The 15,976-nt window shown below is 42.2% G+C and overlaps 1 protein-coding gene across 1 annotated transcript; it reads left to right on the top strand.

Moving 5' to 3' along the window:
- Positions 1-2,034: 2,034 nt before the first annotated feature.
- On the top strand, positions 2,035-15,216 carry LOC143277401 (uncharacterized). The gene is made up of 4 exons (XM_076582193.1): positions 2,035-2,243; positions 5,855-5,949; positions 7,431-7,867; positions 9,015-15,216. Exons 2-4 carry the CDS (start codon positions 5,868-5,870, stop codon positions 10,959-10,961), a joined length of 2,466 nt encoding a protein of 821 aa, XP_076438308.1. The 5' UTR covers positions 2,035-2,243; positions 5,855-5,867; the 3' UTR covers positions 10,962-15,216.
- The last annotated feature ends 760 nt before the right edge of the window (positions 15,217-15,976 follow it).

Below are 15,976 nucleotides of genomic sequence, written 5' to 3'. Positions count from 1 at the left end.
AAAATTCAGTTCTTTCCAGTCATCTTGTTTGAAACAATATTGCACCTTTCGGATGGGCAAAAAAAACAAATTTTAACTCACTCAGTACGGCCAGTCCTCTCTTCTCCTCTACACAGACCCCTCGGATGTCCAGTGGGTGTCTGAATGACCCAAACTTTAGCTTCCGTCGTCAGAATTGTGGTATTCTTTGTCAACATTCACGTCTTCAGTATAAGAGCCTTCCACTTGCAATATTTTGATGATGGTAACTGGGGTGAAACGCTGTTAACGTCGTCTCTTTCGCCGTTCGTATGGAAAGAGTTAAAAGAAGCTAAATTATATGCAAACTGAATTTACTGGGGGGGGTTTGTTTGTTTTTTTCTCTAAACTTGGCACTTTGGTCTGATATTCTGACACAACAACAAGACCAGTCATTTTTATAATTTGTAGATGTGGGCTTCCTCTGTTCTGCTTCAGTTCATATGGCACAGTGAGTTCAGTCAGATTCGCTTGTTTCGTTGCCTTGGAGTGGAGTATAATGTCAGGTCTCATGCCGCTCTTGCCAAGTGATGATTTCCGGGTGTTTTTTCTTCCCCTCTGGTAGGTCAACTGTGCACTCCCGCCACTGATGAATCCGGTTCGGCACCATCCAGCAGCCCACGTTTCCATGCTTTGGATGTTACAGCTGTTCCTGGCCAGACTTTATTGCCTTCTTCAGAGAGAAACTCTACTCGGTGGAACTTCTGGTGGTGTGGATGCTCCTTGGACAGTGCTCACCACATGTGCAATTTCTTTTAGCACTTGGTTGTGCTTCCATGTGTACCGTCCTTGGCTTAACGCCGCTTTGCATGAGCCGGCTGAGGACATGTTCCACTGTTTGTTTGCCACATGGCAGAGTGGGCACGCAGGGTCATCTGCTTTCCCCCATTTCACCAAGTTTGTGTTCGAGAGAACTTGGAGGTCGTACACAGCTCTGAGGATGAAGCTGATCCCCCGACGAGAGGGTGCATGTTCCACTGTGACATGAGTCAGTCGCTCCAGCTGAGGCTGCTACACACACACACACACACACACACACACACACACACACACACACACACACACACACACACACACACACACACACACACACACACACACACACACTGACAGAGTACTGTGATGTTCTGTGCACAGCTCTACATAGCTTGTTGGAGGAGGACCTTCAGGGGAACTTTGCAGACCACACACACACACACACACACACACACACATACCCATACCCCCCCCCCCTCGCACACACACACACACACACACACACACACACACACACACACACACACACACACACACACACACACACACACACACACACCGTGACACACACACACACACAGACGGAGAAAATGATATATTTAGAGACACAGAGAGAGTGGCAGAGAATGAGGGGGGAAGACAGAGAAACGGAAAATGAGAGAGAGGGGGGAGGGAGAGAGGGGAGGGGGGAGAGAGGGGAGGGGAGAGAGAGAGAGAGAGAAACTGGCAGAGGTAAGAGCCTCGGAGAAAGAATGAGAGAGACCGAGACAGACAGACTCGGAGAGAGAGAGAGGGGGGGGGGTGGAGAGAAAATAAGATAAAAAAAAAAATTATATGGAGACAGAGAGAGTGTGGCAGAGAGGGGGAGACAGAGTAACAGAAAATGAGAGAGAGAGAGAGAGAGAGAGAGACTCGGAGACAGAGACAGAGAGAATGACACACACAAGTCGCCCACATCACACAAGTTGCGCACTGCTGCCGCTCAACTCTGAAAGCGGACGGTTGTAAGAAGAGAACACAAAACACATTCATCATTCTGCAACACATCTTTGATCAAGCAGAAAGCATCATCAGTCACAAAAACTATACATACATCTGTATTTGACTGTTTTTGGATCTTTGTGAGAGGGACTTTCGAGCCGGGGGAGTATCGACACGGGGGAGTATCGGGCTCCCCACGTGCCCTGCTTTTTTTTTTGTTTTTTTTTTTTTTTTTTTTTAATGATATTGGATAAACTTCCGGTAGACCCTTCTCGAGAATCTGGTGGGACTAAAACTCGTTTCGTGCACAAATTCATAGCTGAAGGGTTCGATGGTAGACAGAACCAACTGTGTGGTATTAAAACATTTATAAACATCGACATGTGCAGATGACACGACGCTTCAAACAGTACGAGTATTCAGATTCACAAATCCGGCTGATCAGCATCGACTGCAAGTGCAACAACTGGTGTCATCAACCAACACAGGTACTGTGACAGTGATCGGAAGTGAAAGTAAATCTTATGATAATTTGATTTTTGTTACAGTACTTGTAGTGTTGTGCACGTTGATAAAAAGAACCGTGTATATGTGAGTAAGTGACGGGCGCAATAGTCGAGCGGTTTGGACTTTCAATCTGAAGTTCCCGGGTTCGATTCACGGTAACGGCGCTTGGTGGGTTTGCTCCTTTTTGAGAATAATCAAAGAGAAGATTTATTTTTTGAAATTAGGTATTTATTGCACTCCCTATTTGTGAAGGGTACAAATGTTGATTTTTGTTGGATACCATCTCACACTGGATTCCGTTATAACGACCAAGCAGATAGGGCAGCAAAAAGGGGAGCAAAAAATCATATAGATAGTATAAAAGTATATTGCCCATTGTCATACAAGGAAATAAGCAATATACTAGAAAGAGACTTTTATAGGTGCTTGAATTCAAGTCTAAAACCTCGTCAGTTGACTCTCTCAGACTTTGGTCCGATTCGCAGACCAATTCTGAGCTTAGCTCTCAGACTATTATCAAATTCATTACGGACCAAGTATTGTTCTAATGTCAAGTGTATATGCTTTTATAACCTGACAATTGAGCATATAATTTTTCACTGTAGCTTGATGAAGCCTTTTGTACACGAAAGTGTGTCTTCACAAGTGACTGAGAACGTTGATGTTTTTGACTTTTTGCATTCATTATCAGTTGTTTCGCTTGTCAGTTTAACGACTTCTCTTTTACGAAGTCCTTTAAGTAATTTCCTGTAACTGTATTTAGAGGGTTTTTTTTGTTTGTTTGTTTGTTTGTTTGTTTTGTTTTTCTTTCAAATTTCACCCACATTTTTACCCTCATTTGCCCAGTTTCCCCAAACCCTCCATTCATCCACATCTCCCACCCCTTCTAACCGATAATACTCAGATGTATTCATAAATACTTTTACAAAATGTCTTCAATCACCGATATGTGTGACGGGACATTAAACAAAAAAATTCCTTCCTTGTGGGTTAAGGGTGGAGATTTTTCCGATTCCCCAGGTCAACATATGTGCAGACCTGCTAGTGCCTGAACCCCCTTCGAGTGTATACGCACGCAGAAGATCAAATACGCACGTTAAAGATCCTGTAACCCACGTCAGTGTTCGGTGGGCTATGGAGACATGAAAATACCCAGCATGCATGAACCACGACAGAGTCATCGGCAAGTCGATGTTGGTCGTGTAACGGAAAGAAGAAGAAGTGGTGAAAGTGAAAGTGGACGATGATGCTGGAACTTTGAAATTTAAATCAAATTAATGTGAGGAGGAAAATGGTTGGATGTACTGAACTTAAGTCTCTTTCAGAATGTGTGTTCCTCATGCTATTTTTGCACCTTCCATAGAATTTTGAGTAACTTAAAGGCGAATCATGTGACTTTGGACATTTGAGCAACACTACCTTTGATAAGGTATAAACAGCCAAAAGTAGTTAAAACAATAATCAGCAGTCATGCATACATACTCCATCATTGCTTCTGATAATCATAATGCATAAATTTGCTTTCCTGATGCTTTAAAAATGGAAAGGGTGCGTAGCATATTCATTGAATGGGTCGCAAGGATGTTAAACACACACACGCACACACCCACACACACACACATATATACATACATATATATATATATATATATGATAAAAAGAGTGAAAATCCTGTTCTATTGTAACACTACTTCTTGGCTCAGAAATCTCACTTATTATGTCTTGAAGGTATTCCTGCCTTTGTATGTGTGTGGCAATGGAGATTTTATTAGACTGTACAGCATGAGATTGACAGTGACCCTCTGAAGGTAGTCTGGAACTCTCTAGAATTGTGGTAAAAGAGTCCCTGGGACCCCCAAGATTTTTAACTCATTAAAAGTCCTGCCTGCCATTACGAATGTCTTTAGCAATGACATATATGGCTAAGGAAATCAGCCATAAAACTTTAAAAGATGAGACAAGAGCATGAATAACAACAACCAGTATCAGCAAGGACATTCGCAACAGTAATGACAGCAGGAGCAGAAATGAGAAATAACAACAATAGCCATTATCAATAACAACATTATCAACAGCAATTGTAGCAGCAGCAATGAATAAGATCACCAACCATTACCTACAAAAATGTTATCAACAAGAACAACAACATCAGCAAGTAATAACTGCAGCTATGACAATTGGTTTACTGTCCACAAGTTCTGGTGAATGTGGATTTTTGTTTATATTGATAAAAATTACATTAAAAAATGAATAAATGATCATGATAATAGCTCTGGTTTTTATTTCACTTACAACTCCATGTACCAGATTTTATGTCATGTAATCTTAAGACAGATATTTGTTGTACCAAACCATGGCACTTATTCGGTGTCATAGATAGGTGTGATAGGAATTACTGAAGTCGACGGGCGCAATAGCCGAGTGGTTAAAGCGTTGGACTGTCAATCTGAGGGTCCTGGGTTCGAATCACGGTGACAGCGCCTGGTGGGTAAAGGGTGGTGATTTTTACGATCTCCCAGGTCAACATATGTGCAGACCTGCTAGTGCCTGAACCCCCTTCGTGTGTATATGCAAGCAGAAGATCAAATACGCACGTTAAAGATCCTGTATTTGGTGTCATATACTGTACCATGTCAAATTCCTCCTTTTGGTGTCATATACTGTACCATGTCAAATTCCTCCTATCCATGTCAGCGTTCGGTGGGTTATGGAAACAAGAACATACCCAGCATGCACACCCCCGAAAACAGAGTATGGCTGCCTACATGGCGGGGTAAAAACGGTCATACACGTAAAAGCCCACTCGTGTGCATACGAGTGAACGTGGGAGTTGCAGCCCACGAACGCAGAAGAAGAAGAAGAAGAACTGAAGTGAAGTGAACAGAAGTTACAATGAAGTGAACTCGGGAGAGCCATTTATCTTTTATGGAAGAGTTTGGTTTTTTTTTGGTTTTTTTTAAGAATTCATTTTGAATTTATTTTTTATACTTTTGCTACCCCGTCAGCTGCGTTGTTTCAGTGGCATTACTCCCACGCCGCTAATCCCAAGTCCCCTATTCACAGCCACACCTGCATTTATCTTCCACAGTCTCACTCTGGGTGCTGGCAGTCCACAGGGACGTTCTGTGGATGTGAGGTCACCAGGAGGCCACACACAAGCAGAGTCACGATACTGCTGTCAAGTCACTTTGCTGGTGTTCAGTAGTGCATGTTCTTATTAACTCTCTCCATACGAACGGCGAAAGAGACGACGTTAACAGCGTTTCACCCCAATTACCACCATCAAAATATTGCAAGTGGAAGGCTCTTACACTGAAGAGGTGAATGTTGACAAAGATACCACAATTCTGACGACGGAAGCTAAAGGTTGGGGTCATTCAGACACCCACTGGACATCCGAGGGGTGTGTGTAGAGGAGAAGAGAGGACTGGCCGTACTGAGTGAGTTAAACAAAGGCAGGACACCACCTACTCAGGAGCGATGATTATGGTGTATGTGTTGATGTGCATCAGAAACACACACAAGAGAAATAGGTGCCTATCACGGTATCAAAATATATTTTTCAGTGTATGTGTTTTCTGTATGATTTCAGACATTGTGACCAAATGGCGTGCCCTTACCAAGTGAAGATAGAGATTGATGTGGCTGAAGAAGCAGGAGCACTGTGGATGACACAGGATCAAACCGGTAAGCAGTCCACTGTTGTTTTTTGAAGACTGAAATTGAATCTCTCAAATGAGCTGTAAAATACCATGACTGATGACTGAAAATTTTGGTGTGTCATCAAGTATCATCTTTTGTTACTGGTTAGAGTGTGTGTGTGTGTGTGTGTGTGGATGGGTTGGTGTCTGTCTGTCGGTCTATGTATGGGTGTGTAAGTGTGTGGGTGTCACTCAGTGTGTGTGTGGGTGTCACTGTGTAGTCTTCAATTTAACGTCTTTCCACTTCAAGTGATGTCAGACGGGGGAGGTGGGGGAGGGGGTGGGGGGGGTCAGGGTGGAGGTGGGGGGGGGCGGGGGGGCGGGGTTAATGTCTGTGTGGGTGTTTTTATGCATGTGTGTGAAGAGGGGGTTGTAGATGTGTGAGTGACAGACTGATTGATTGATAAAAGGCACCATGAACTCACAAATTCTCCAGTGTTGGCTGTAAAACATATATGTACCTTTCTACATCACTATTCTTCCTGCATGTCAAAAGTGGGGATCCTTTGTGTGTGTCTGACTTCATCACCAGTGCCCAAAATGAATTGCCATACACACATATAATGTATAATCTTTATAAATCAAGTATGTTGATGTGCACTCACAAGCCATCACTCACACTTCTACATATTTTTTTTCCACCACCCCCCTCCCCGTACACCCACATGCAAGAACCAGTCTGAATGGAGCGTGTGCATTGGTTTGGGTGTGTGGTGCGCAAGGATGAGTGAATGGTCAGCACAACAATTTCCTGTTTTGTTTCTTTTGTGTGTGTTTTTCAAGGTTCGTAGGGTCCTTTCAAGTCCTTTTAAGTCCTTAGGAATTGGATTTTGGTCAAAAGACCTTTGAAGTGCTTTGATTCAGCAAGTTGGTCCTTTTAACTCATCAGGAGGTCCTTTTAATTTTTGAAAGGTACTGTTAAGTCCTGTTTTATGAAGAGAAAGAGACTTGAGAACGAAACTGAAACACCTTCGACACCAAAACCGCAAGTTGCAAAGCGCGTTGAAAGATGCCGACGCGATCGTCTGAAACTCAGTACTTACTGTAGGAGGATACAGCCTATAGGCCTAGGCCCTAACAGTAGTGCGCTTTCTGCTCGGTGGCAGACGCGAAGCGTGGTACAGTGGCTGTGAGTCACGCCTGCTGCTGCTGCTTTGCTTAGGCCTAGCCTACAGTGACGTGAATTGCAAAGACTAAATACGACAGTCAAATGGGATTAGCTGTTCTTCCATTTATGAGAGGTAAGTGTCCGCTGTTCTGCATGTCAAATAGATTGGGGTGTACTGTAAAGTCATATCGGCAAAGGTCCTTTTAAACTGATTTGAGGTCCTTATAAAGTCCTTTAAAGGTCCTTTTTTGGCCTCATGCCCACCACCTGGGAACCCTGGTTTTTTTTCAACATGGGTCTTTTTGTCTTTCTTTGTCTCGTTATTCTGACAAACGACTGGTAACTGTCTGCTGTTTCAGGTTCCACAGATGACAGGACTGAGATCCCTACCACCACCACCACCACCACCACCACACCCTGTGAGACAGACACTCCCAACCCATCCACTGTCATACAGACAGACAGTGATCTGGTTATAAAAACTGAGCCGACTGATGACAGTGTGACGGATGATGCATTTCACCACTTGCAATCAGAAGACAGGAAAGAGGACATCAAATGTGAATCTGCCTCATGTGCTGATTTACCTTTCCCATCAGGTAATCCACCAAACGCAGTCAGTTCCCTACCCGTCAGTCTTTGGAACAAGAGGTTAGAGGTGAACTTCGATGTCCAGACTAAATCTGTCAGAGCAGACATCAGCAGTGATGTCATCAAGACTGAACCAGGCACAACAAACACGAGCATTGATGTCATCAAGACCGAAGACAACAACAGACAAACAGGTGATAACCAGGTGGGTAAAGTTTTTTTTTGGTCTGGGATACTTCAGATTTCTTCAACAAGAATTTGACTGTGCTTTCATATCTGTGAAACTGCATGTTTGGTGCATATCTGTTATGCATGTGTGGGTGTATGTGTGAATGTGTGTCTTCATGTTTTACATTTATTTGCTTATTTATCATCATTGTTGTCTTATTTATTTATTTATTATTATTTTATTATTATTATTATTACTACTACCTTTTTTTATATTATAATTATTATTTATTTATGTATTTATTTATGTAAGCTTATCTATTATTTATTCACCTTTTTTTTCTTTCTTTCTTTCTTTTTCTTTTTTTTTCTCTCAAGTTCTGACTAAGCGCGTTGGGTCACGCTGCTGGTCAGGCATCTGCTTGGCAGATGTGGTGTAGCGTATATGGATTTGTCCGAACGCAGTGACACCTCCTTGAGCTACTGAAACTGAAACTGAAACTCAACAAGAGATACTGTAATGATCATTTCATCCTCCACTCACATTAGCTGTTTTTCTAGGGATGTAGTTGTGTGCTTGCACAGGTATCTGCCAGTTGTTATGTTTCTTTTCCTTGTCAGTTGTACTTTAACTGAGTGCACACAGCTTTTGTAATTAAGAAAATAGACACAGTTTTCAACTTACAGCAAGTGGAAACTTAATACAGTTTTTATTGACACACAATGTTTGAACAAATTGAGTCGATGAAATCACCCAGTCTTGGTTGTCTGTGTGTCCTCTGAGTCACTCTGTACATGTGTCCATGGTAAACTTTAGTATGGGGCATAACTGCAAGTGGTATGCAGACCAAACTAGCTAGGAATGTATGAATATGACTTTTCCAGACATTTCCCTTCATGATGCTGTGTTGGGCTTGGTGGGAGGTGAAAAGTCAAGGTCTTTTGGAAGATGTTATGCTTTACAGTGTCCATTTTTTTTCCCCATTTCAACATTCATATGTTTGATTATGTGGGTATTATGTTGAGGGTCACACCTCTCTTTTTTTTTTTTTTTTTTTTTTATCCCTCAACGAACATGTTACATGATTTATTTATTTTTTAGGTTTGTTAGCGCATTTGTTGTGTTTGTCTTACTGTTGTTAGTAGTTGTCATGATTATTGAATTATCGGTTTTTTCATTTCAGTCCCAAGGAAAGGTTCATTCTTCAGTCACTGCTAAAACAACACCTCAGCTGTCCGCGTGCTTAGCAATCAGAGCTCTTCTGAACAGGTCCGCCAACACTTCTGGGTCACTGCTGTCCCCGAACAGAAGTCACGTGTGTCAGCGTTGTTCTGCTTCCTTTCTGCTGGTCAGCAGTTTGAAAGAACATGTTATCCAAGTCCATGGTGAGAAACTGCATGCTGTGTTACCTGTGTCCTCCACACCTGGTGGTTCTGATGCTGATAGCTGTAGCAACATAGATGTGGGCATTGCACAGAGAAAAACTGACAAAGCTGACAACAGCATTGGCAAGGAAGTTGTGGAGAAAAAGAGCAGGTGGCATGCGTGTGATGTGTGCAGCAAGGCTTTTTCTAAGGCTGGTGACATGAGGAGACACAAGTTGATTCATACTGGTGATAAATCATTTGTGTGTGATGTGTGTGATAAGGCGTTTATTCGGGCTGGTGACTTGAGGAGACACAAGTTGATTCATACTGGTGATAAATCATTTGTGTGTGATGTGTGTGATAAGGCGTTTATTCGGGCTGGTGACTTGAGGAGACACAAGTTGATTCATACTGGTGATAAATCATTTGTGTGTGATGTGTGCAGCAAGGCTTTTACTCAAGCTAGTCACTTGAAGGAGCACAAGTCGATTCATACCGGTCAAAAACCATTTGTGTGTGATGTGTGCAGTAAGGCTTTTGCTTGGGGTCATCAGTTGAAGACACACAAGTTGATTCATACTGGTCTGAAGCCATTTTCGTGCGATGTGTGCACAAAGGCTTTTGCTCATGCTGGTAGCCTAAAGAAACACAAGCTGATTCATTCCAGTCAAAACCCATTTGTGTGTGATGTGTGCAGTAAGGCTTTTATTCGGGCTGGTCACTTGAATGAACACAAACTGATTCACACTGGTCATAAACCATTTGTGTGTGATGTGTGCAGCAAGGCTTTTACTCAAGCAAGTCACTTGAAGGAACACAAGTTGATTCATACCGGTGAAAAACCATTTGTGTGTGATATATGCAGTAAAACGTTTGCTTGGGCTGCTAGCTTGAGGATACACAAAATGAATCATAGTGGTCAAAAACCATTTGTGTGTGATGTCTGCTGTAAGGCTTTTACTCAGACTTGTGAATTGAAGACACACAAGTTGATCCATACTGGTCATAAACCGTTTGTGTGTAATGTGTGCAGTAAGGCTTTTACTCAGGCTGGTCACTTGAAGAGACACAAGTTGATTCATACCGGTCTTAAACCGTTTGTGTGTGATGCGTGCAGTAAGGCTTTTTCTTGTGCTGATCACCTGAAGAGACACAAGTTGATTCATACCAGTCATAAAGCATTTGTGTGTGATGTATGCAGTAAAGCTTTTACTCAGGCTGGTAGATTGAAGAAACACAAGTTGATTCATACAGGTCACAAACCATTTGTTTGTGACTTGTGCAGTGAGGCTTTTACTTGGGCAGCTAGCTTGAAGATACACAAGTTGAATCATAGTGGTCATAAACCATTTGTGTGTGATGTCTGCAGTAAGGCTTTTACACAGGCTTGTGACTTGAAGAGACACAAGTTGATTCATACTGTTCATAAATCCTTTGTATGTAATGTATGCAATGAGGCTTTTACTCAGGCTGGTTACTTGAAGAGACACAAGTTGATTCATTCTGGTCATACAGCATTTGTGTGTGATGTGTGCAGTAAGGCTTTTACTTGTGCTGGTCACTTGAAGAGACACAAGTTGATTCACACCGGCCATAAAGCATTTGTGTGTGATGTTTGCAGTAAAGCTTTTATGCGGGTGGGTGACTTGAACAGACACAGGAGAATCCACACAGGAGAGAAACCTCACATCTGTCCACACTGCCCTGCAGCTTTCACCAAGTCAATTTCTTTGAAGAAACACACACAGAAATCACACCAGTGAAATTGTACACAGTGCAGCCTGCCCTCGGTGCTCCAGCTGCAAATCTTGTCAATGCCATTGATCATCTTCACTGTTTTCAGGTGTGCTCTGTGTCAAAATGACACACAGAATAGCATCAGCTTCATTTTCAACATTCAGAAGTGTAAAAGACCAGTGACTCTTGTTGATGTTTTCCTCCCAAAAATTTAAACGTTATGTCATAACCAAGTTTATGTTATTTGTTCTGTCGCAAAAAAAAAAAGTGAGACATAGAATGGTTGATAAGAATTCTGAACTGATTTGTATTTGTATTTCTTTTTATCACAACAGATTTCTCTGTGTGAAATTAGGGCTGCTCTCCCCAGGGAGAGCGTGTTGCTACACTACAGTGCCATCCGTTTTTACGTATTTTTTCCTGCGTGCAGTTTTATTTGTTTTTCCTATCGAAGTGGATTTTTTCTACAGAATTTTGCCAGGAACAACCGTTTTGTTGCCGTGGGTTCTTTTCCGTGCGCTAAGTGCATGCTGCACACAGGACCTTGGTTTATCGTCTCATCCGAATGACAAGTGTCCAGACCACCACTCAATGTGTAGTGGAGGGGGAGAAAATATCGGAGGCTGAGCCGTGATTCGAACCAGCGCGCTCAGATACTCTCGCTTCCTAGGCGGACGCGTTACCTCTAGGCCATCACTCCACATGCAGATTTTGCAGACTAGTTTCTCTCAGAAATAAAATTTACCTTCATTAAGGATGGTCATTAAGAAATAGCAGTAAGTGTAAGGGCAGACATTGAAATTTCAAGATCAACTTGTCTTTTGACTCAGTGTCACCGTTAAATCAGTTTTTTCACACTCTGTCTCTCGTGAAATGTTTGCAGATGACACTCGGCGAGACCCTTCCACTTCTCTTTCAAACTATCGCCATCTTCTCCAGTTTATTTATACAGGATTGTGACTTTGGATTGAAAGTCACGGATGTCAAGAAAGTGACGCACAGTCAGACAGAAGCACAAGGACCCTCCATCCATGTGTAGACTCTTCTCTTCTCTCCCCCCCCCCCAACCCCCACACCCTCAGCCCTTCTCAAACACTGCTGTCTCCTTTTCTGATCTCCTGCCTGTCCCTGGGATCCAAATCTGTCAGTGCATCACCATGGCACAAAAGACTTGCCAGGCTGCATACCTTCAGCTTGGAAATTAGACACGCATCAGCTCGTTGTGCAAACACCTCACTTTAGAAGCTCTCAAAACATTAGTTTGTGCATGTATTTTACCACGGTTAGGCTATTGTTGTTCCTTTTTTGCTGGCTGTCCATGGGAGCACATCAAACCTCTGCAACAAATTCAAAATTCTGCCACCAAACCCCTTTTTTTTTTCTTTTACTCAATCGCATTGTTCTGTGTACTCGTACACGGAGCTCGACCTTAGCGTCGAAACTGCTCCGCTGAGAATCTAGTGATTTTGACTGAGACCAAAACACTTTAAAGGGAAGTTACATATGTTTGCAAATGACAGTATGGTGTTTCTTAATGGATTTCCCTCTCTTGGCCATGTTCAACACTCACTGTTTGTGAGAGAGAGTTTGTTTTAACCCTTTGAGCCCTGACCACCGCTTTACCGGTGGTGGGGAGGGGTGGCATAATGCCTGGCCACCGGTTGAGCGGTGCGTAAACACTTGTGTCATGTTTTGCTATTGGTTGACTTATATTGAAGAGCCAATCAGAAAAACCGTAATATTCTGACGTCAGCGAACATAGTACCAACATGGCCGCGCCTTTTCACTGTGTTTTGTGCGTGTGCTTTGGATAAAAAAGATCGATTTCAATATAAGTCAACCAATAGCAAAACACGACACAAGTGTTTACGCACCGCTCAACCGGTGGCTAGGCATTTTGTCATTTTTCTCTACCACCGGTAAAGCAGTGGTCAGGGCACTCTTTTTATATCTGCTGTGACATATTAAATACCAATTATTTGCAAATTTTGGCTCAGGAGCTCAGGCAGAATGGTTAAAATTGCTCAGGAACTCAGGGCTCAAAGGGTTAAAACATATATGTATATAAACATTCCTTATGATGCAGTCTGTATAATTCAGGCACTCCATTCCATATTGATCTGTATTTTATGGATCTATGTATCTACTTCACCCATGTGTGTGTGTGTGTGTGTGTGAGGTTGTGTGTGTGTGTGATTGTGTGTGTGTGTGTTCTTGTGTACTTTGTATCTGACTGACATGTTATTGGAAAGCGCTTTGAGGGGTTTGAAAACAATGTATGAAATATATGTAGAAAAATGTTTTAAATTTAAAAAAAAAAAATTTTTCTTGAAGTATAATTTTCATTATTTTCGGAAGAATGTGATACAGCTGTCAGGAATGAGAGCAGTGGCAGTGCTGTGGTCTTGTTTGAATGATGTTTTGTGAGGAGTACAGGAATTCATTACTTTTAAGGAGTTAGCTAAAAGCGGTATTTGATGCATGTGTGCGTGTGTATACATGTGTTTCTGTGTGTGAAGGGGGATTCATGTCATGGATATTACATGTTTTTGAGCAACACCTGACGGGCGCAATAGCCGAATGGTTAAAGCGTTGGACTTTCAATCTGAGGGTCCCGGGTTCGAATTTCGGTGACGGCACCTGGTGGGTAAAGGGTGGAGATTTTTCCGATCTCCCAGGTCAACATGTGTGCAGACCTGCTAGTGCCTGAACCCCCTTCGTGTGTACACGCAAGCAAAAGATCAAATACGCACGTTAAAGATCCTGTAATCCATGTCGGCGTTCGGTGTGTTATGGAAACAAGAACGTACCCAGCATGCACACCCCCGAAAGCAGAGTATGGCTGCCTACATGGCGGGGTGAAAACGGTCATACATGTAAAAGCCCACTCGTGTACATACGAGTGAACGTGGGAGTTGCAGCCCACGAACGCAGAAGAAGAAGAGTAACACGTAGAGTAAAAGAATGCTGTGAATGGATGATGACCTGCAAGCAGTCTAAATGTGAAAGCATTGAAGAGAAACTTTTTTTTTTTTTTTTTTTGTTTCACTTTATTCATTTCTTTCCTTTTTTTTTCTTTTTTTTCCAGTGGTTTTTTTTGTTTTTGTTTTTGTTTTTTTTGTTTTTTTTCCCAACAATTTTTTAATTCCCCATCATTCACCCATCCATTCCACAAATCTTACATTCATTCATCAACATCTTTCTGCTGTGGTCGTTATACAGGGTTACCTGCAAATGGACAGGAAAAGAGAAATGAAAAGTGTCATGGAAACATGCAACAATGTTGGCAATGACATGATGTAAAATGCATAGAGCTTTAAGAATATGCGCTGTAGTGAAACATCTTAATAAATACATAAACAAATAAGTAAATAAATAAACATATCTTGAGACAATATGGATAAATTATGTGACATTTCTTTCTTTTGCGATAAATGACCCAGTGACTGCCATGGACCATGTGTGCTTAAATTTAGCACAAGCTGTTTGCTTTCTGGTGGTTTTTTTGTGTGTTTTTTTTTGTGTTTTTTTTTTTCATCTCGAGCAGGATGGCCGAGTGGTTAAAGCATTGGACATTCAATCTGAGGGTCATAGCTTCGAATCTCAGTGACAGTGCCTGGTGGGTAAAGGGTGGAGATTTTTCTCATCTCCCAGTTCAACCTATGTGCAGACCTGCTTGTGCCTGAACCCCCTTCATGTGTTTGCGCAAGCAGAAGATCAGATACACACGTTAAAGATCCTGTGATCCATGTCAGTGTTCAGTGGGTTATGGAAACAGGAACATACCCAGTATGCACACCCCCGAAAACAGAGTATGGCTACCTACATGGCGGAGTAAAATGGTCATAGACGTAAAAGCCCACCCGTGTACATACAAGTGAACATGGGAGTTGCAGCCCACGAACAAAGAAGAAGCCAGAGAATTTCAGTACAGTTTCCCACCTTTGTCAAGTTTGTGTTTCTACTGTTGGCTGTTTTATTGAGGGATCTTGTTATCAATGTATTTTGTATAAAGTGTGGGTTGGAAAGGGGCAGTACTGTACTAAGACTGATTTTTTTTATTTTTTAATCATGACTTTTATTTGTGATTAATACTGACACTTGTTTTACTGCGTTGTTGTTAGCTGTTGTTTTAATCATCATTACTATTGTTATGGTTGTTTGGTCTGTTTATGTTGTGATGGTATTGTTATTCTTGTTATTGATATTGCATTATTGTGTTTCTCTCCATGAGTTTCAGACAGGGATGAATGCACTCAGTTCTGCAGTGGTCTTGCTATTGTGTTTTGCAGTTGTCTTGTGTTGAAAATACATATGTGCATTCACTTGTGTGTGTGTGTGTGTGTGTGTGTGTGTGTGTGTGTGTGTGTGTGTGTGCACAGTACCAGAGGGAAAACATTGTGGTCAGACAGAATCTTAAGTCACCATCATTACAGTACGAGAGGGAAAACATTGTGGTCTGACAGAATCTTAAGTCACCATCACCACAGTACAGAGAGAAAACATTGTGGTCAGACAGAATCTTATGTCACCATCACCACACTACCAGAGGGAAAACATTGTGGTCTGACAGAATCTTAAGTCACCATCATCACAGTACCAGAGGGAAAACATTGTGGTCAGGCAGAATCCTTCAAGTCACCATCACCACTGTACAGAGAGAAAACAATGTGGTCTGACAGAATCTTAAGTCACCATCACCACACTACCAGATGGAAAACATTGTGGTCAGACAGAATCTTAACTCACTCAGTACGGCCAGTCCTCTCTTCTCCTCTACACAGACCTCTCGGATGTCCAGTGGGTGTCTGAATGACCCAACCTTTGGCTTCCGTCGTCAGAATTGTGGTATTCTTTGTCAACATTCACGTCTTCAGTATAAGAGCCTTCCGTTTGCAATATTTTGATGATGGTAATTGGGGTGAAATGCTGTTAAGTCACCACCGCAACAATACCGCGGGGAGGGGGCGTGGGGGGGAAACAATGTGGTCAGACAGAATCTTAAGTCACAATCACCACAGTACAGAGGGAAAACATTGTG

This window comes from Babylonia areolata, chromosome 34 (genome assembly GCF_041734735.1).
Source record: "Babylonia areolata isolate BAREFJ2019XMU chromosome 34, ASM4173473v1, whole genome shotgun sequence".
NCBI lineage: Eukaryota > Metazoa > Mollusca > Gastropoda > Neogastropoda > Buccinidae > Babylonia > Babylonia areolata.
Note: the sequence above shows the minus strand (reverse complement) of the source record. Positions and strands in the feature narration are given on the sequence as shown.

What these genes read in the sequence shown, in the direction of transcription:
- LOC143277401 (XM_076582193.1), top strand. Translation starts at nt 5,868, where the DNA reads ATGGCGTGCCCTTACCAAGTGAAGATAGAGATTGATGTGGCTGAAGAA. An exon ending in GATGACACAGGATCAAACCG is followed by an intron (nt 5,950 to 7,430) that starts GTAAGCAGTCCA and finishes CTGCTGTTTCAG; the next exon opens with GTTCCACAGATGACAGGACT. An exon ending in GACAAACAGGTGATAACCAG is followed by an intron (nt 7,868 to 9,014) that starts GTGGGTAAAGTT and finishes TTTTCATTTCAG; the next exon opens with TCCCAAGGAAAGGTTCATTC.